This window comes from Pseudophryne corroboree, chromosome 3, assembly GCF_028390025.1.
Source record: "Pseudophryne corroboree isolate aPseCor3 chromosome 3, aPseCor3.hap2, whole genome shotgun sequence".
In the NCBI taxonomy this organism is placed as follows: Eukaryota; Metazoa; Chordata; class Amphibia; order Anura; family Myobatrachidae; genus Pseudophryne; species Pseudophryne corroboree.
This window is the reverse complement of record NC_086446.1, coordinates 149,495,833-149,518,290: the sequence shown is the minus strand read 5'-3', so window position 1 is coordinate 149,518,290 and position 22,458 is coordinate 149,495,833. Positions and strand designations below refer to the sequence as shown.

Below are 22,458 nucleotides of genomic sequence, written 5' to 3'. Positions count from 1 at the left end.
GTGTGCACTGGCTCCTCTCTCTATGCCCCTCCTCCAGACCTCAGTTAGAGAAACTGTGCCCAGAGGAGACTGACAGTATGAGGAAAGAATTTTTGTTAATCTAAGGGCAAGATTCATACCAGCCGACACCGTATAACCTGGATATACGAACCAGTCAACAGTATGAAACAAACCAGCATCAGCCCGAGACTGATCAAAACTGTAACATAACCCTTATGTAAGCAATAACTATATACAAGTCTTGCAGAATGTAGTCCGCACTGGGACGGGCGCCCAGCATCCTCTACGGACTAGGAGAAAAAGATTTACCGGTAGGTTTAAAATCTTATTTTCTCTTACGTCCTAGAGGATGCTGGGGACTCCGTAAGGACCATGGGGATTATACCAAAGCTCAAAAACGGGCGGGAGAGTGCGGATGACTTTGCAGCACCGATTGAGCAAACATGAGGTCCTCATCAGCCAGGGTATCAAACTTGTAGAACTTTGCAAAGGTGTTTGAACCAGACCAAGTTGCTGCGCGGCAAAGCTGTAATGCTGAGACCCCTCGGGCAGCCGCCCAAGAAGAGCCCACCTTCCTAGTGGAATGGGCCTTTACCGAATTTGGTACCGGCAATCCAGCCGTAGAATGAGCCTGCTGAATCGTGTTACAGATCCAGTGAGCAATAGTCTGCTTAGAAGCAGGAGCGCCAACCTTGTTGGCTGCATACAGGACAAACAGAGACTCTGTTTTCCTCACCCTAGCCGTTCTGGCTACATAAATTTTCAATGCCCCGACCACATCAAGGGACTCGGAATCCTCCAAGTCCCGCGTAGCCACAGGCACCACAATAGGTTGGTTCATATGAAAAGACGAAACCACCTTGGGCAAAAATGGAGGACGAGTCCGCAACTCTGCTCTATCCACATGGAAAACCAGATAGGGGCTTTTGTGAGATAAAGCCGCCAATTCCGACACTCGCCTTGCCAATGCCAACAACATGACCACTTTCCAAGTGAGATACTTAAATACTACCGTTTTAAGAGGCTCAAACCAGTGAGACTTAAGGAAACGTAACACCACGTTAAGGTCCCAGGGTGCCACTGGAGGCACAAAAGGAGGCTGGATATGCAGCACTCCCTTCACAAAAGTCTGTACTTCCGGAAGAGAAGCCAATTCCTTCTGAAAGAAAATGGATAGGGCCGAAATCTGAACCTTAATGGAGCCTAATTTTAGGCCCAAATTCACTCTGTAGGAAGTGAAGGAAACGGCCCAGATGCAATTCTTCCGGAGGAGCATTCCTGGACTCACACCAAGAGACATACTTCCTCCAAATACGGTGATAATGTTTCGCTGTCACGTCCTTCCTATCCTTTATCAGAGTAGGAATGACCTCATCAGGAATGCCCTTTTCCGCTAGGATCCGACGTTCAACCGCCATGCCGTCAAACGCGGCCGCGGTAAGTCTTGGAACAGACAGGGCCCCTGTTGTAACAGGTCCTCTCTGAGAGGAAGAGGCCACGGATCTTCTGTGAGCATTTCCTGCAGATCCAGATACCAGGCCCTTCGAGGCCAATCTGGAACAATGAGAATTGTCTGTACTCCTCTTCGTCTTATGATTCTCAATATCTTGGAGATGAGGGGAAGAGGAGGAAACACACACACGGTGTCACCAGGGCATCCACTGCTACCGCCTGAGGGTCCCTCGACCTGGCGCAATACCTCGGTAGCTTTTTGTTGAGGCGTGACGCCATCATGTCTATTGGAGGCAGTCCCCACTGACTTGCAATCTCTGCAAAGACTTCCTGATGAAGTCCCCACTCTCCTGGCTGTAGATCGTGTCTGCTGAGGAAGTCTGCTTTCCAGTTGTCCACTCCCGGGATGAAGACTGCTGTCAGAGCGCTTACATGATTTTCCGCCCAGCGAAGAATCTTGGTGGCTTCTGCCATTGCCATTCTGCTCTTTGTTCCACCTTGGCGGTTTACATGAGCCACTGCGGTGATGTTGTCTGACTGAATCAGAACCGGTAGGTTGCGAAGGAAAGTCTCCGCTTGACGAAGGCCGTTGTATATGGCCCTCAGCTCCAGTACGTTGATGTGAAGACAAGTCTCCTGGCTTGACCAGAGACCCTGGAAGTTTCTCCCCTGTGTGACTGCTCCCCAACCTCGGAGGCTCGCGTCCGTGGTTACCAGAACCCAGTCCTTAATGCCAAACCTGCGACCCTCCAGAAGGTGAGTACTCTGCAGCCACCACAGGAGAGATACCCTGGTCTTGGGGGACAGGGTGATCATCTGATGAATCTGTAGATGAGACCCGGACCACTTGTCCAGAAGGTCCCATTAAAAAGTTCTCGCATGGAACCTGCCGAATGGAATGGCCTCGTAAGTCGCCACCATCTTTCCCAGAACTCGAGTGCAGTGATGCACAGACACCCTTTTTGGCTTCAATAGGTCCTTGACCAAAGACACGAGTTCTTGGGCCTTTTCAGTCGGAAGATAACCTTTTCTGGTCTGTATCCAGAACCATGCCTAAGAAAGGCAAACGAGTCGTTGGAACCAACTGTGACTTCAGGATATTGAGAATCCAGCCGTGCTGTTGCAACACCCTCAGGGAGAGTGATACGCTCTTCAGTAACTGTTCTCTCGATCTCGCTTTTATTAGGAGATCGTCCAAGTATGGGATAATTGTGACACCCTGCTTGCGCAGGAGCACCATCATTTCCGCCATCACCTTTGTGAAAATTCTCAGGGCCGTGGAAAGCCCAAACGGCAACGTCTGAAATTGGTAATGACAATCCTGTACAGCAAACATCAGGAACGCCTGATGAGGCGGATATATGGGCACATGAAGGTATGCATCCTTTATGTCCAGGGACACCATATAATCCCCCCTTCCAGGCTGGCGATGACCACTCTGAGCGACTCCATCTTGAACCTTTTTAAGTATAGGTTTATAGATTTTAAATTCAAAATGGGCCTTACCAAACCGTCCGGTTTCGGGACCACAAACAGGGTTGAGTAATACCCCATCCCCTGCTGCAGCAGGGGAACTTTGACCACCACTTGCTGAAGACACAATTTTTGAATTGCATTTAACACTATCCCCCTCTCTGGGGGAGAAGCCGGTAGGGGCGATTTGAAAAACCGGCGAGGAGGCACCTCTTCGAATTCCAGCTTGTAACCCTTGGAAACAATTTCTATTGAAAAGTCGAAGACGTGCCCCCACTGGGGCGGACTGCCTCAGCGGAGCCCCAGCGTCATGCGGTGGATTTTGTAGAGGCCGGGGAGGACTTCTGCTCCTGGGAACTAGCTGTGGTTGGCAGCTTTTTCCCCTTGCCCTTACCTCTGGCAAGAAAGGAAGATCCCCGCACTCTCTTGGGTTTATGTGACTGAAAGGACTGCATCTGATAATGTGGTGTTTTCTTAGGCTGTGAGGAAACATAAGGCAAAAAAGTTGATTTACCTGCCGTAGCCGTGGAAACAAGGTCTGTGAGACCTTCCCCAAACAATTCCTCACCCTTGTAAGGTAAAACCTCCATATGCCTCTTCGAGTCGGCATCGCCCGTCCATTGTCGGGTCCATAGGGCTCGACTAGCCGAAATCGCCATAGCGTTGGCCCTGGAACCCAGTAGGCCAATGTCTCTCTGAGCATCTCTCATATACAGGACAGCATCTTTAATATGACCCAGGGTCAATAAAATGGTTTCTTATCCAGCGTATCTATATCAGCAGATAAGGTATCTGTTCACACTGCTACAGCGCTACAAACCCAAGCCGACGCTATCGCCGGTCTGAGTAGGGTACCAGTATGTGTGTAAATAGACTTCAAGGTAGTCTCCTGCCTGCGATCAGCAGGATCCTTGAGGGTTGCCGTATCTTGAGATGGCAGCGCTACCTTTTTGGATAAGCGAGTCAACGCTTTATCCACCCTCGGGGAGGATTCCCACCGTAACCTGTCCTTAGTTGGGAACGGATAAGCCATAAGAATCCTTTTGGGAATCTGCAGCTTTTTGTCTGGAGATTCCCAAGCCTTTTCAAATAATTTGTTCAGCTCGTGAGATGGGGGAAAGGTTACCTCAGGTTTCTTTTCTTTAAACATGCGCACCCTCGTGTCAGGTACAGAGGGGTCATCTGTGATATGCAACACCTCTTTTATTGCAATGATCATATAATGAATACTTTTAGCCAATTTTGGCTGCAACTTTGCATCATCGTAGTCGACACTGGAGCCAGAATCCGTGTCGGTATCAGTGTCTACTATTTGGGATAGTGGGTGCTTTTGAGACCCAGAAGGTCCCTGCGACATAGTGAAAGGCAGGGTTTGACTCCCTGTACACTCCCTGGATTCAGCTTTGTCCAACCTTTTGTGCAATAAATTCACATTTGCATTTTAAACATTTCACATATCCAACCAGTCAGGTGTCGGCGTTGCAGACGGAGACACCACACTCATTTGCTCCACCTCCTCCCTAGAAGAGCCTTTCCGCTTCAGACATGCCGACACACGCGTACCGACACACCACACACTCAGGGAACTCTCTATCTGGAGACAGTTCCCCCACAAGGCCCTTTGGAGAGACAGAGAGAGAGTATGCCAGCACACACCCATATATATATATATATATATATATATATATATATATATCTATCCATGTGCAGAACCCGGCACTCATAAGGGACAGCGCGGCCCCAGGAGCAAACTTACTGGAGTGCCTTCCCAGAGAGATTGGCTCCCATATGTACAACGAAGAAAAGAGAGGCGGCACTTCCAGATTTGTAAAGATGAAAACTTTAAGACATGAATCAACGTTTCGGGGGGTCTCACCTGATGACGGGGTGAGACCCCCCGAAACGTTGATTCATGTCTTAAAGTTTTCATCTTTACAAATCTGGAAGTGCCGCCTCTCTTTTCTTCGTTGTATGTATGTATGTATATATATATATATATATATATATATATATATATATATATATACACACACACACACACACACACACACACACACACACACATATTATAACATGTGCCCCCCCCCCCCTTTTTGTCAAACCCTCTGTCACCATGTTCAGCAGGGGAGAGTCCGGGGAGCCAGCTTCTCAGCGGTGTGCTATGGAGAAAATGGCGCTGGTGAGTGCTGAGGATCAAGCTCCGCCCCCTCAGCGGCGGGCTTCGGTCCCGCTCGATTACTTTCAAAAACTGGCGGGGGATCTCTTATATATGATGCAGAACCCATATATACCCAGATTTTGCCAGATCAGAGGTTTAATTGCTGCCCAGGGCGCCCCCCCTGCGCCCTTACAGTGCCTGCCGTGTGTGTGTTGTGCGGGAGCAATGGCGCGCATCGTTACCTCAGTGAAGATCCGAAGTCTTCTGCCGCCTCTGAAGTCTTCTTTCTTCTCATACTCACCCGGCTTCTATCCTCCGGCTCTGTGAGGAGGACGGCGGCGCGGCTCCAGGATGAACAGCTAGGAGAGACCTGCGTTCCGACTCCCTCTGGAGCTAATGGTGTCCAGTAGCCTAAGAAGCAGAGCCTAGCATTTAAGTAGGTCTGCTTCTCTCCCCTCAGTCCCTCGATGCAGGGAGCCTGTTGCCAGCAGGCTCCCTGAAAATAAAAAAACTAACAAAATTTCTTTCTTTCAGGAAACTCAGGAGAGCTCCCCTGCAGTGCATCCAGTCTCCTCTGGGCACAGTATCAAACTGAGGACTGGAGGAGGGGCATAGAGGGAGAAGCCAGTGCACACCCATATCTAAAGTTCTTTTTAGTGCCCATGTCTCCTGCGGAGCCCGTCTATTCTCCATGGTCCTTACGGAGTCCCCAGCATCCTCTAGGACGTAAGAGAAATATAGATTGACTCACATGTGCATGATTAAAGAAATCCAGAAAACATGACCTGTTGGGGGTACTTGAGGATATCATCACCTGCAAGCTTTCCTCCATATCATTAACCTTTCTCCTGATTAACTCTACCAAGCGGCTTCATACTTGCAATTAATCATCAACAGCTTTCCACCTCTTTGCATCATCTACCCTATCTCTACATTTCCTGCAATCAAAATGACAGTAACACATTATAACAAAATCTAGCTAAATCTACTCAGCATCATCCTCAATGCAAGCCATGGCATGAAACGCTGCACACACTGCCAAGCATACTTCTAATCTCTCATTTCTGCTCAAACTTAACCGCAATCACCTTTTCCATACATATAAATCTTATGCACACCTCCATCTACCATCCATACCCAATATCTTTCTTCCTAATTCAAGGGCAAGAGAGAGAAGATCTGACATGAAATGGTATTCTGTCTCAACCAGCAAACCGCTCATATCCTTCCCCGCACCCTCTGGAAACCTTACCTAGTCTGCAATCTTCTCTCTAGTAGCATCTTCCCATCATTATTGAAGCACACAGTGATTACAGCTACAATGGACAAAACAGTCCTGGCCTAAACTCACTCTTAAATTATCAGCTGGCCTCACACAACCTATTGGTCCCTCTTCAGTCCAGCTTTCATTTTCAACACTCCAGAGAAGCAATTAAAGTAGTAATCCCACAAGTTTATAAAATAGAACGCCAACAGCCATGAAGACCATGGAGATATTTTCTCTTGACGTCCATTTATTAAGTTTTGGTTATCAAGTAAACCTACCAAAGTGTGGTGCTAATCAGATAACCCATGCAATTGTAGAAGAGGAGACTACATGATAGTACCAGCTTAGAAAGGTCAAGAGACATAGGGGGTCTATTCATGAAGCAGTGAAATGTATGGAGAAGTGACGCAGTGGAGAAGTTGCCCATGGCAACCAATCAGCACTGAAGTAACATTTATAATTTGCATACAATTGTACGGAGCAACTGATTGGTTGCCATGGGCAACTTCTCCACAGGCTCACTTCTCCACTCCTCATTGCTTCATGAATAGACCCCCTAATCACCAAAGGCCCTTACTGCAACTACCACACATGGTGCTGCATTAAGGGGGTAATTCAGAATTTAGCACATCTGCAATCACTTTCACAGACATGAGGGGGAAAGCCCAGCACAGGGCTAGTCCGCCCTGCATGTCTGTCTCTGCCCCCCTCCCCGCACAGGTACAAAAGCATGGCGGCGATGCTTTTATACCTGAAGAGTAGCTCCCTACCAGCGCAGCTCCTGCGCGCTGGCAGGGAGCTACCCATTGCTCTGCGGGTTGCACCAGCTGCGTGTGACGTCACGCAGCTGCCGCGTCCCGACCCCCGCACAGTCCGGGCAAACCTGTGTTGCCCAGACTGTGCCCCCAAAATGTCGGCCCAAGGTCGCATGACCACCCCCTCCCGCCCAGAGGCGCCTGTCAATCAAGCAGAGGCGATCGCTGGGCTGGGATGCCGATCGCATCTCTGGAATGCGCCAGCGTACTGCGGCGCCTGTGCATGCGCAGTTCAGACCTGGTCGCTCACTGTGCAAAAACGCACAACAGCAATCAGGTCTGAATTAACCCCTAAATTCCAACTAATTCTAATCTCTACATGACTTTTCTGAAGGGGCATCAATCTTGTGTCACACAACACTGTCTTGTGATTTGCATACAAATGGATCATGTTGCCACTAGTGCACTCCCATCCAAAATTAACATTAGGATATAAAACGGCTTCTGGACCCAATCATTACAGGAGAACTCTACTAGGTTTAGTGATCAAATGATTTGCAAAAAGTATTCTTATACAGGTTGAGTATCCCATATCCAAATATTCCGAAATACGGAATATTCCGAAATACGGACTTTGAGTGAGACTGAGATAGTGAAACCTTTGTTTTCTGATGGCTCAGTGTACACAAACTTTGTTTAATACACAAAGTTATTAAAAATATTGTATTAAATGACCTTCAGGCTGTGTGTATAAGGTGTATATGAAACATAAATGAATTGTGTGAATGTAGATACACCTTGTTCAATGCACAAAGTTACAAAAAAAATTGGCTAAAATAACTTCAGGCTGTGTGTATAAGGTGTATATGTAACATAAATGCACTCTGTGCTAAGACTTGGGTCCCATCACCATGATATCTCATTATGGTATGCAATTATTCCAAAATACGGAAAAATCCCATATCCAAAATACCTCTGGTCCCAAGCATTTTGGATAAGGGAGACTCAACCTGTAATTGCTTTGCTTAAAACATAATCAACACAAATCAATTCCGAAAGTGTGAGATGGGACACCTTTCTACACCCCAGGAAAGGAAATGATTTGGTTACCAACTAGTGTAGGATGTTAAGAACGGATAGAATGAACATGTGATGAAAGTGCTTATTTAATATTATATACCACTATTAGTTATTAGGGGTAAGTCCTTCGGGCAAATCAAATTTGTGAGTTTACAGCCTATCATTTATCTGGTACAATCTGGAAAATGACACCTAAAATTTTAATGTTTGCTATGGATGACATCACAAACTTTTGTCAATCTGTGCTGTAGTAGATTTAACCCCTTATCCAGTACACCTGAGTATAGTTTATTGTAGTAACCCAGCCTAAAGGGTAAACACAAGGATTTCTAGTTGTATGTCCTCTGGAGGGTGAAGGCACTTGGGCGTTTATTTACTAAGCTTTGAAGAAAGATAAATTACCAGCCAACCAGCTGTCTTTTTTCAAACCCAGCCTGTGACATGACAGTTAGGAGCTGATTGGCTGGCACTTTATCTCTCTCCACTTTATCTCCATCCAAGGCTTAGTAAAATAGACCCGTTAGCTCAAATGTATTAAGCCTTGAAAAGTGATAGAGTGGAGATGGATAAAGAGTGATAAAGCACCAGCCAATCAGCTTTCTAACTGCCATGTCACAGACTGTGTTTTAAAAATGACAGTTAGGAGCTGATTGGCTGGTGCTTTATCACTCTTTATCCGTCTCCACTCTATCACTTTTTAGGGTTTAATACATTTGGGTTTTAATTCTTACTTTGTTCCTTAAACATGCGATAATGAAGATAATGCAGCAAGCGATATCTATTGTCTGTGTATATACACTTCATTTAGGGCCTAATTAAAGGTTGACTGCAAAACAACATTTTCCTCTAATAGGCAAAAATAAGAATTTACTTACCGATAATTCTATTTTTCGGAGTCCGTAGTGGATGCTGGGGTTCCTGAAAGGACCATGGGGAATAGCGGCTCCGCAGGAGACAGGGCACAAAAAGTAAAGCTTTAGGATCAGGTGGTGTGCACTGGCTCCTCCCCCTATGACCCTCCTCCAAGCCTCAGTTAGGATACTGTGCCCGGACGAGCGTACACAATAAGGAAGGATTTATGAATCCCGGGTAAGACTCATACCAGCCACACCAATCACACTGTACAACCTGTGATCTGAACCCAGTTAACAGTATGATAACAGCGGAGCCTCTGAAAAGATGGCTCACAACAAATAATAACCCGATTTTTGTAACTATGTACAAGTAATGCAGATAATCCGCACTTGGGATGGGCGCCCAGCATCCACTACGGACTCCGAGAAATAGAATTATCGGTAAGTAAATTCTTATTTTCTCTATCGTCCTAGTGGATGCTGGGGTTCCTGAAAGGACCATGGGGATTATACCAAAGCTCCCAAACGGGCGGGAGAGTGCGGATGACTCTGCAGCACCGAATGATAGAACTCCAGGTCCTCCTTAGCCAGGGTATCAAATTTGTAGGATTTTACAAACGTGTTTGCCCCTGACTAAATAGCCGCTCGGCAAAGTTGTAAAGCCGAGACCCCTCGGGCAGCCGCCCAAGATGAGCCCACCTTCCTTGTGGAATGGGCATTTACATATTTTGGCTGTGGCAGGCCTGCCACAGAATGTGCAAGCTGAATTGTATTACACATCCAACTAGCAACCAAAATAAGCTGGTTCAGGTGAAACACTGACACCACCTTAGGGAGAGAACTGGGGACGAGTCCGCAGCTCTGCCCTGCCCTGTCCAAATGGACAACCAGATATGGGCTTTTTTGAGAAAAAACCCACCAATTTGACACTCGCCTGGTCCAGGCCAGGGCCAAGAGCATGGTCACTTTTCATGTGAGATGCTTCAAATCCACAGATTTGACTGGTTTTAAACCAATGTGTTTTGAGGAATCCCAGAACTACGTTGAGATCCCACAGTGCCACTGGAGGCACAAAAGGGGGTTGTATATGCAATACTCCCTTGACAAACTTCTGGACTTCAGGAACTGAAGCCAATTCTTTCTGGAAGAAAAATCGACAGGGCCGAAATTTGAACCTTAATGGACCCCAATTTGAGGCCCATAGACACTCCTGTTTGCAGGAAATGCAGGAATCGACCGAGTTGAAATTTCTTCGTGGGGCCTTCCTGGCCTCACACCACGCAACATATTTTCGCCACATGTGGTGATAATGTTGTGCGGTCACCTCCTTTCTGGCTTTGACCAGGGTAGGAATGACCTCTTCCTGAATGCCTTTTCCCTTAGGATCCGGCGTCCCACCGCCATGCCGTCAAACGCAGCCGCGGTAAGTCTTGGAACAGACATGGTACTTGCTGAAACAAGTCCCTTCTTAGCGGCAGAGGCCATAAGTCCTCTGTGAGCATCTCTTGAAGTTCCGGGTACCAAGTCCTTCTTGGCCAATCCGGAGCCATGAGTATAGTTCTTACTCCTCTACGTCTTATAATTCTCAGTACCTTAGGTATGAAAAGCAGAGGATGGAACACATACACCGACTGGTACACCCACGGTGTTACCAGAACGTCCACAGCTATTGCCTGAGGGTCTCTTAACCTGGCGCAATACCTGTCCCGTTTTTTGTTCAGACGGGACGCCATCATGTCCACCTTTGGTAATTCCCAACGGTTTACAATCATGTGGAAAACTTCCCCATGAAGTTCCCACTCTGCCGGGTGGAGGTCGTGCCTACTGAGGAAGTCTGCTTCCCAGTTTCCATTCCCGGAATGAAACACTGCTGACAGTGCTATCACATGATTTTCCGCCCAGCGAAAAGTCCTTGCAGTTTTTGCCACTGCCCTCCTGCTTCTTGTGCCGCCCTGTCTATTTACGTGGGCGACTGCCGTGATGTTTTATCCCACTGGATCAATACCGGCTGACCTTGAAGCAGAGGTCTTGCTAAGCTTAGAGCATTGTAAATTGCCCTTCGCTCCAGTATATTTATGTGGAGAAAAATCTCCAGACTTGATCACACTCCCTGGAAATTTTTTCCTTGTGTGACTGCTCCCCAGCCTCTCGGGCTGGCCTCCGTGGTCACCAACATCCAAAACTGAATGCCGAATCTGCGGCCCTCTAGAAGATGAGCACTCTGTAACCACCACAGGAGAGACACCCTTGTCCTTGGATATAGGGTTATCCGCTGATGCATCTGAAGATGCGATCCGGACCATTTGTCCAGCAGATCCCACTGAAAAGTTCTTGCATGAAATCTGCCGACTGGAATTGCTTCGAAGGAAGTCACCATTTTTTTACCATGGCCCTTGTGCAATGATGCACTGATTTTAGGAGGTTCCTGACTAGCTCGGATAACTCCCTGGCTTTCTCTTCCGGGAGAAACACCTTTTTCTGGACTGTGTCCAGAATCATCCCTAAGCACAGGAGACTTGTTGTCGGGATCAGCTGCGATTTTGGAATATTTAGAATCCACCCCTGCTGTTGTAACAGTATCCGAGATAGTGCTACTCCGACCTCCAACTGTTCCCTGGACTTTGCCCTTATCAGGAGATCGTCCAAGTAAGGGATAATTAAGACGCCTTTTCTTCGAAGAAGAACCATCATTTCGGCCATTACCTTGGTAAAGACCCGAGGTGCCGTGGACAATCCAAACGGCAGCGTCTGAAACTGATAGTGACAGTTCTGTACCACGAACCTGAGGTACCCTTAGTGATAAGGGCAAATGTGGGACATGGAGGTAAGCATCCCTGATGTCTCGGGACACCATATAGTCCCCTTCTTCCCGGTTCGTTATCACTGCTCTGAGTGACTCCATCTTGATTTGAACCTTTGTAAGTGTTCAAATTTTTTTAGATTTAGAATAGGTCTCACCTAGCCTTCTGGCTTCAGTACCACAATATAGTGTGGAATAATACCCCTTTTCTTGTTGTAGGAGGGGTAATTTAATTATCACCTGCTGGGAATACAGCTCGTGAATTGTTTCCCATACTGCCTCCTTGTCGGAGGGAGACCTTGGTAAAGCAGACTTCAGGAGCCTGCGCAGGGGAAACGTCTCGACATTCCAATCTGTACCCCTGGGATACTACTTGTAGGATCCAGGGGTCCTGTACGGTCTCAGCGTCATGCTGAGAGCTTGTCAGAAGCGGTGGAACGCTTCTGTTCCTGGGAATGGGCTGCCTGCTGCAGTCTTCTTCCCTTTCCTCTATCCCTGGGCAGATATGACTCTTATAGGGACGAAAGGACTGAAGCTGAAAAGACGGTGTCTTTTTCTGCAGAGATGTGACTTAGGGTAAAAACGGTGGATTTTCCAGCAGTTGCCGTGGCCACCAGGTCCGATGGACCGACCCCAAATAACTCCTCTTCCTTTATACGGCAATACACCTTTGTGCCGTTTGGAATCTGCATCACCTGACCACTGTCGTGTCCATAAACATCTTCTGGCAGATATGGACATCGCACTTACTCTTGATGCCAGAGTGCAAATATCCCTCTGTGCATCTCGCATATATAGAAATGCATCCTTAAATGCTCTATAGTCAATAAAATACTGTCCCTGTCAAGGGTATCAATATTTTTAGTCAGGGAATCCGACCAAGCCACCCCAGCTCTGCACATCCAGGCTGAGGCGATCGCTGGTCGCAGTATAACACCAGTATGTGTGTATATACTTTTTATGATATTTTCCAGCCTCCTGTCAGCTGGCTCCTTGAGGACGGCCCTATCTATAGACGGTACCGCCACTTGTTCTGATAAGCGTGTGAGCGCCTTATCCACCCTAAGGGGTGTTTCCCAACGCGCCCTAACTTCTGGCGGGAAAGGGTATACCGCCCATATTTTCTATCGGGGGGAACCCACGCATCATCACACACTTCATTTAATTTATCTGATTCAGGAAAAACTACGGTAGTTTTTTCACATCCCACATAATACCCTCTTTTGTGGTACTTGTAGTATCAGAAATATGTAACACCTCCTTCATTGCCCTTAACGTGTGGCCCTAATAAGGAATACGTTTGTTTATTCACCGTCGACACTGGATTCAGTGTCCCTGTCTGTGTCTGTGTCGACCGACTAAAGTAAACAGGCGTTTTAAAACCCCTGACGGTGTTTTTGAGACGTCTGGACCGGTACTAATTGTTTGTCGGCCGTCTCATGTCGTCAACCGACCTTGGCGCGTGTTGACATTATCACGTAATTCCCTAAATAAGCCATCCATTCCGGTGTCGACTCCCTAGAGAGTGACATCACCATTACAGGCAATTGCTCCGCCTCCTCACCAACATCGTCCTCATACATGTCGACACACACGTACCGACACACAGCACACACACAGGGAATGCTCTGATAGAGGACAGGACCTACTAGCCCTTTGGAGAGACAGAGGGAGAGTTTGCCAGCACACACCAAAAACGCTATAATTATATAGGGACAACCTTATATAAGTGTTTTCCCTTATAGCATCTTTTATATATTTCTAACGCCAAATTAGTGCCCCCCCTCTCTGTTTTAACCCTGTTTCTGTAGTGCAGTGCAGGGGAGAGCCTGGGAGCCTTCCCTCCAGCCTTTCTGTGAGGGAAAATGGCGCTGTGTGCTGAGGAGATAGGCCCCGCCCCTTTTTCGGCGGCCTCGTCTCCCGCTCTTAACGGATTCTGGCAGGGGTTAAATATCTCCATATAGCCCCCGGAGGCTATATGTGAGGTATTTTTAGCCAAAAATAGGTTTTCATTGCCTCCCAGGGCGCCCCCCTCCCAGCGCCCTGCACCCTCAGTGACTGCCGTGTGAAGTGTGCTGAGAGGAAATGGCGCACAGCTGCAGTGCTGTGCGCTACCTTAAGAAGACTGAGGAGTCTTCATGCCGCCGATTCTGGACCTTCTTCTTGTTTCAGCATCTGCAAGGGGGCCGGCGGCGAGGCTCCGGTGACCATCCAGGCTGTACCTGTGATCGTCCCTCTGGAGCTAATGTCCAGTAGCCAAAGAAGCCAATCCATCCTGCACGCAGGTGAGTTCACTTCTTCTCCCCTAAGTCCCTCGTTGCAGTGATCCTGTTGCCAGCAGGACTCACTGTAAAATAAAAAACCTAAGCTAAACTTTTCTAAGCAGCTCTTTAGGAGAGCCACTTAGATTGCACCCTTCTCGGCCGGGCACAAAAATCTAACGGAGGCTTGGAGGAGGGTCATAGGGGGAGGAGCCAGTGCACACCACCTGATCCTAAAGCTTTACTTTTTGTGCCCTGTCTCCTGCGGAGCCGCTATTCCCCATGGTTCTTTCAGGAACCCCAGCATCCACTAGGACGATAGAGAAACCATGTTGCACTGCAGGTGGGGCAGATTATAACATGTGCAGAGACAGTTAGATTTGGGTGGGTTATATTGTTTCTGTGCAGGGTAAATACTGGCTGCTTTATTTATACACTGCAATTTAGATTTCAGTTTGGACACACCCCACCCAAATCTAACTCTCTCTGCACAAGTTATCTGCCTCACCTGCAGTGCACATGGTTTTGCTCATTAGAGAAAAATGTTGCTGCTGCGATCAGATCTGAATTAGGCCCAAGATCTGCAGGACAACCATTTTTAACTTATGCTGGATCGCTCATGTTTGGTTTACAATCAAGCATCATCCATGTATAGTGTTCCTTCTAGGCTGTTTCAGCAGGGTGCTGCACCCTGCCCATTTCTGAAATGTGAAAAAGCACCCTGCCCATTTTCAGTGCACCCTGCAGGATCATAAATCTCCCCTTGTATACAGAATGCAACAGTCAGAGTGCATGTTACAATGTAGTTGTCTACTCCTTGCCCATCTCTGAAATTGGAAACAATTTCTATCCTTTATGAAATGGATGGCAGAGGAGGCACTGTAAATACACCCAAAGATTTATCTGTCCTATCAGTCTGGTGGGAACAAAAATCTGGAAATATATGGAGCAATTTACAAATGATCATTTACTCCCAAACACTGGAAAACAGACAATGGTCATTCAGACAAATTAGTTAAATCTGTTTGATTTAATACATTTATCCGAACAATCGTTTTCGTCCATTTTCCAGCATATGGGAGCAAATGGTTGATTGTCATTGCGCCATATATTACCAGATTTTTGTTCCCACCAGACAGATTGGACAGATAAATCTTTAGGTGTGTACCCATAAGTGGCATAACAGCTGCCGGCATAGCACGACACTCTGATAAAGAGGGAGAGAACAGGGTAAGCAGTGAGCATGTGCTGCTTACACTAGGTCCCTAGTAGAACAGACTTATTTTGTACCTTTACTGTAAATTTTAACCCTCTACTTAACTTTTCTGTTTTATAAACACATAAGGATTATAACTACTTCAGCACTGGAGAAGACATTATATCTACTTATTATGTATATGGTGTAGCTGTTCTTTAATAAAGACAGGACATACTGTATACAGTATTTCTCTTAGTACAGATGTTGGGTGTTACATGGGTGTCCTATATGTATCGTAAATGATACATTAAGGAGAAAATATATGGATAAAAACTATAAACATATGCTCTATGCTTTGTGCGCAAAGCATCACCTCAAAAATGTGCCCTTCAAAATGAAAATGTGCCCTCCTCAATGATCAGCACCCTGCCCTAAAAAAAATCCTAGAGTGAACACTACATGTAATAGTGGTAGCTGAGGCCCAACTCACTAAATGAGGTCATAGGGGTTATTAACAACACTAGAGATAGAACTAAGCTCTAAGGTAGGCTGACCATATTATCCCTTTAACCTGGGACACTCATGAATTACACAGGTTCTGTGGCTGGATGAATACAAGCCTGCATTTCACTTGGTTTTAAGCAGCCACAGAACCTGTGTAATTCTTGAGTATACCAGGTTAAAGGGATAATATGGTCAAGCCTAGCTAAAGTAAAGAATCCAATTGTCTAGAGTAGTACTGTGCTATTCCAGTCACAGATCCTCCATGCCATGCCATAGTTCCCAGTAACAGATGACTCCATCGTACTAGGGTTACCTTGGTATTGTGTATCCTTCTACTGCTTAAGCAATATTATACAGTTAAATGCTGTATAAGTAGTGACAAGGTGAGTGTTGCATTATAATGGGGTCAGTAGCCAAAACTATAAGTAATGCCAACCCTTCACCAGGGTCGGCAGTGTGGGTGGGGTTCTAAGAAAAAAAAAAAAATACTTGCCTGCGCTCCAGCAATCCACTAGATCCAGTATGATCTCTAGGCGTCGGCCTCTCTCAGTGAAGCCAAGCAACAATATGCTGGCAGTAATAAAATGGAGGGTTCCCCTGTCTGCCTCTTAGGGGTAAATTTACTAAGATGGGAGTTCTATTTAAGATGGGATGTTGCCCATAGCAACCAATCAGATTCTACTTCTCATTTATCTAGCACCTTCTATCTAGAAGATAATACCTGGAATCTGACTGGTTGATATGGGAAACATCCCATCTTAAATAGAACTCCCATCTTAGTAAATTTACCCCTTAGTTTCTGATGAAGCAGCAAGTCAGGGGACCTGCCGAATGCAGATTGCCGGGACACAGGTAAGTCATATTTAGCATTATTATGGTGTTTTCAGTTTTGGGGTAATTTAATCTTTAATGTATCATGTATGTAATTTCCATTTTTTGGATATTAGGTTTTTAAACACACATGAACTTGATGTAGCTATACCTACGCAGCAAGAACTAGAAGCGCTGTAACAATTACCATCCTTGTAAGTTTGCGGATGTTTGTAACCAGTGAGGATAAAGTCCAGGATTCCATAACAACCGCCAGTCTAAGTGATGGGAATCCATCCGCTAACACTGACAGTTTACAGATTCCATGGCATGGCTGGTAGTAGCCCTTGGCACAATGTCACTGAGGAGGGGGCAAGCTTTCCATTACCTCTGAAATCAGCCAGAAGCAAAGCAATAGAATTTGTCGGCAGATAAGAACCACTTGGCCCATCTAGTCTGCCCCCTTTTTTTTTATATATTATTTTTTATCTCTAACCTTATTTCTTTGTAAGGATATCCTTATGTCTATCCCATGCATGTTTAAATTGCTCTACTGTCTTAGCCTCTACCACCTCTGATGGGAGGCTATTCCACTTGTCCACTACCCTTTCTGTGAAATAATTTTTCCGCAAATTTCCCCTGAACCTCCCCCCCTCCAGTCTCAGTGCATGTCCTCGTGTCCTTTTGCTTCTCTTCATTTGGAGAATGTTTCCCTCCTGGACTTTGTTGAAACCCTTGATATATTTGAAAGTTTCTATCATGTCCCCCCTTTCCCTTCTCTGCTCCAAACTATACATATTGAGATTTCTTAGTCTTTCTGGGTATGTTTTGTGATGTAGGCCATGCACCATTTTAGTTGCCCTCCTTTGTACAGTTTCTAATGTATTAGGTATTAGCAAATGACAAACCTATACTTAGTTGTACTGTTACACTGAGGTGGTAGGTACATACGTACTGGACAAGGGCGTGCTTTACACCATGTATAACTTCATTCACAGAAATGGACAGAACAGGGCCAACCAATGGCCACATGAGAATTGGTAAAACACTTGCAGAACTACATAGAAATATCTTTTACCTGAGCACCTTACATACATGGGAATTTACCTCATTTTTACTTTACACTGCCTTTCCCATCCTCCATAAAAAAATAACTTGGAAGGGAAATAATATCAACATGATGGGCGGTATTCAAATGATATATCACGCACAATCTACTTTCTAAAGTGATCCCCATTATCGCGCCCATAGTATTCAGGTTTAGCTGTGTAAAGTAGTGTTCCTTCTAGGCTGTTTCAGCAGGGTGCTGCACCCTGCCCATTTTTGAAATGTGAAAAAGCACCCTGCCCTTTTTCAGTGCACCCTGCAGGCCCATAAATCTCCCCTTGTATACAGAATGCAACAGTCAGAGTGCATGTTACAATGTAGTTGTCTACTCCTTGCCACCTCTGAAATTGGAACACAATTTCTATCCTTAGCCAACTGGATGGCAGAGGAGGCACTGTAAATAACACAGCACTCTGATAAAGAGGGAAAGAACAGGGTAAGCAGTGAGCATGTACTGCTTACAGTAGTTCCCTAGTAGAACAGACTTATTTTCCTATATATTTTAACCCATTGTTTAACTTTTCTGTTTTATAACACATGCGGATTATAACTACTTCAGCACTGGAAAAGACATTTATAATTATCTACTTATGTATATGCTACAGCCGATCTTTCAAAAAGACTGGACATATACAGTATGTCTCCCAGTACAGATGTTAGGTGTCTTATATGTATGCATGGGTATATGATTTACTAAGGGCAAAATGTATGTACAAAAACTATAAACATATGCGCTACGCTTTGTGCGCAAAGCGTCACATCAAAAATGTGCTCTTCAATATAAAAATGTGCCCTCTTCAATGCTCAGCACCCTGCCCTAAAAAAATCCTAGAGTGAACACTATAAGGGGTTGACCTGAAATGATTATACCATGCCCGTCAGCAGAAACAGAACGAGTGTGGAAAGGGGTGAAAAGAATTTAATACTACCCGATGAGTAGTGTGCAAACTTCGAGTCTGCTTTGAGAAGGAAGTACCTACTCACCGCCTCTTTGGAAGCCTTGGACTTTTATCATCCTTGCGCCGTCTGCCTCTCCTGATGAGAAGACAAAAGGTAATGAGATCAGATGACAAGCATTTTAGGTCAAGCTTCAGGAGTCAGTTAACAGCACTTATAATTGTATAACATTGTACACATTGTTAGTGATACCCCTTTTCCATCTGTAGCACGGGTCGCAGTCGGGAGCCTGACACGGCTGCGACCCGTGCTACAGCCCCCTTTCCCACAGCGCTCACCAACCCGGCTTATTGCCGGGTTGGTGATGCTGCTGCTGACGCGGTAGGGGCGGTGCTGGGAGATCATGTGATCTCCCAGCGCCGCCCCTACCGCGCACCACTGTGAATGGGAGCCATGTCGCATCGACACGGCTCTCGTTCACACTACACAGCTTGCCGGGTTGAACACGTGTTAAACCCGGCAAGCTACCCGGGTAGGATTCCCGGATCACTTGATCCGGCAATTTGCAGGGGGACCCTTTTCCACTAGGAATAAACACGGGAAAATGCGCGCACCCGCACATTTACCCGTGTTTTTAAAGCTAGTGGAAATGGGGTATTACAGTGCAGGTTTTAAGATATAAGCTTAAAAAATAAAAATAAATAAATAAAAAGGATAAATAAGGTCAGACCTTTTTCCGTCACTAAGGTGACCTTTAAACACAATGCAAGTGGAAAACAAATACACTATTTTGAAAAAATTTTTAAAGGGAAAATAAACAAATTACAAAATATCCAAAGTTGTATAAATCCTTACGCCCTTTCATGATAGGGCTGCATCTGTGTTCAGCTAACCAATCACATCCAACATCATGTTCAAAGGATAATTTGCATCTTCCTGCAAGCTATGGGAGCGATTCCAATTAACACTAAATAAAGATCATCCGTTCTTATAGGATTTCCCTTCAGGTTTCTTGGTTGTGTTCTACTGGGATTACCCATGGTCTGCGAGGAGCTTTCGGAACATCTGCTGCATCTCACTGATTAAAAGGTATCAGTCAGGGGAGGGGCGTAAAAGAATTTCAAAGCCATTGCATGTGCCATGGAACAGGGTTGGAGATGGAATAACGGATGTCAGAATACCGATGCCAGAATGCCGGCAGCAGGGCAAGCGCTAGAAAGCCCCATGCGGGCTCAGCGGCTCGCCACGGGTTCTATTCCCACTCTATGGGTGTCGTGGACACCCACGAGTGGGAATAGCCCTGGTGCAGTGGTCAGCATTCTCGGTGGCCCGGCATCGGTATTTTGACCTCCGGCATCCCGACCGCAGGGATATTAACTACATCCCATGAAACACGGTCAAGACTATCATCAAAAAGTGGAGAAAATGTGGCACAACAAGGACATTGCCAAGATCAGAACATCGCTATAAGGCAGATGGCAGAACAAGGAGAAACCACATCAGGACGGCTGCCAAGAAGTCTATGGCAGTATTAAAGTAGCTGCAGTGCATAACCCCTCTACCCCCACATGTATTGTCTCTGTCATAACAATCTCCCGTATTCTGCCCATGTCTGGCCTTTGGAGTAGGTGTAGAGACAGAAGCCATTGCGGATAAAAAAAAAACAACAAATAAAAAAAGAGAAGAGGAATTTAACTTTCCAACATGATGACAACCCAAAGCACAGAATCGTCACCCAAGGAATTACTTCAGGAAAGACCCAAATCTTGGGTTGGCCCAGTCACAGCCAAGACGTCAGTCCTACAGAAAACCTGTGGAACGATCTAAAGAGGGCTTTACTCAGGAGACCCCCTTAAAAGCTGGTGGACCTCTTTTTTTGCAGGAATGTGTGTGAGAGAATTGTAAAGTGCATATGTAATAGCAGGCAATGGTGCAATCTCCGCTATTTAGCCACTAGATTTAAAACGGCAGTAATTTAAAAGGCAAAAAAAACAAATAAACTGGTGATCCCTTTTAACATATTGCCGCTTTAAACCTAGTGGCTAAATCCCACTATTGCCTGCAATAGGCAAGCTATGATATTGGTGCCCAAGTGTGAAAGTTGATAATAGACTTATGCAACCAGGTCAGAATAGGAATTTTTATTGAATTAATAAACCCCCCTTCCCCACAAAAAAAACAAAACAAAAAACACCACTCTCCACTTTTGTGTGTTCAGATCTGCAAGAGTGCATGCAATGTGTTCTGCATACATTTGACCAACAGTTCCTATATGCCAGCATTTTATATAGGAGGACTAGAGCTGCAAGCGCACAGACTCCAGATTAAACAGAAAGTAATTCTATTTACTGGACCCTTTATTGTAGTAAAATTCACTGAGTGGCAATGCCTTGCTAAATCTATACGTGTGAAAATTGTATGTATGTATGTATGTATGTATGTATGTATGTTCTTTACTTGGCTTGAGGGATCTTGACCAAACTTAGTACACGTATCCTTCATTATCCAACTTAAAATACTGGCAGGGTTTAAACTAAAAATAAAATCTGCCTCTTTCTGCGCCAGAGCCATTTATATTATCTTATATCTAAAATTCATTGATCTGTTTGTCTGTCTGGTTATGTATTCGGACATCCCTGCACCCATTGGGAAAAAAACCAATGCAAGATGGTCCCATTGGATCCTGGCAAGGTTTTGGGGGGGGATGTTAGGGTCTCGGTTGGACCTCACAGCAGAAAGCACTGGGAAGAACACAAGGTGCCTGTTCTGGGCCTCCCACTGGATGGATTTGGAAGAAAATTTTAATGAACTGTAATAACTGACAGAAATAACTACATAACTTAATGACCTGGAATTACTGGCAGAAATGGAGTTGGGAAGACAAAATCTGTTGTGTACCATAAAGCCTTGGAAGAGCAACATTGATAACAGAAGAAAAATTTAAACCCATCTCTCAATGGAATAGTGATCATAAAATTGAACAGAAAGAAAAAGCTGGGAATCGGCACTACTGGCGACACCCCAAAAACAAAAACGACACCGGGCAGCCACCTCTGTGTTTGGGCACACCATCTGAGTGTTTTGGAAGAGCTACGGAGTTAAGAATATGTTGACAGTTACATACAACTCATTGATAACTTAATATCTGGAAAACCTAGGCAACTCTGGGTACTTCAGCTAGGTATTTAATACGAAAATGTATATCTATAATAATTTTCCTCAAGAGGGACACTTCATGATGGCAGGGTAAACGAGTTGGAGCTTTAGCCTCTACTGCTCACTTTTTTAATGATGAGATCAACTAGCGGATTCTGGCATGGTAATTACAGAGGCGATATGTACTAAGACTGGGAGAGAGATAAAGTAGCCCAAAGTAACAATCTTCTGTCATTTCAATGACTGTGCTAGATAAATGACAGTTAGATAATTGATTGCTTTGGCCAACGTCTCCACTTTATCTCTCTCCATGGATTGATACATCTCCCCCAAGTGTCTTGAATGTGGATTAACTTTAGGTTTTGCAAACATTAGGACAGGTAGAGTGAAAATCCTACATTTACAAAGAAAATAAATAAAAGCCTTTTAACAAGTTTCTAGTCACAACTAGGTAGACACATACTAAAAGATACACCCACTCGCCTCTTTCTATATAATACAAATTAAACCATATTTATTGCTACATTCCTGTGTGGTAGAGCAACAACTATATGGCTAATTAATAGCAGGACGGTTCCGATAAGTGGGAGATTGGGAGGTAATCCACTGCCATACTCAGCAGTGATAGGTGTCTCCGCTGCATGCATCCTCCAAATGACGCATAGCACACTCATAGATATGGGAGG

At 45.5% G+C, this 22,458-nt stretch overlaps 1 protein-coding gene across 3 annotated transcripts in view; it reads right to left on the bottom strand.

The window, feature by feature from the left end:
• The window catches only part of ZFP91 (ZFP91 zinc finger protein, atypical E3 ubiquitin ligase), a 94,292-nt gene that overhangs the window by 23,929 nt on the left and 47,905 nt on the right, over positions 1-22,458 (bottom strand). For all 3 annotated transcript variants that reach the window (XM_063958479.1, XM_063958478.1, XM_063958480.1), the window contains one exon: positions 18,704-18,754. In XM_063958479.1, coding sequence (XP_063814549.1) covers positions 18,704-18,754 — 51 coding nt within the window. The remainder of the gene's footprint in view (positions 1-18,703; positions 18,755-22,458) is intronic.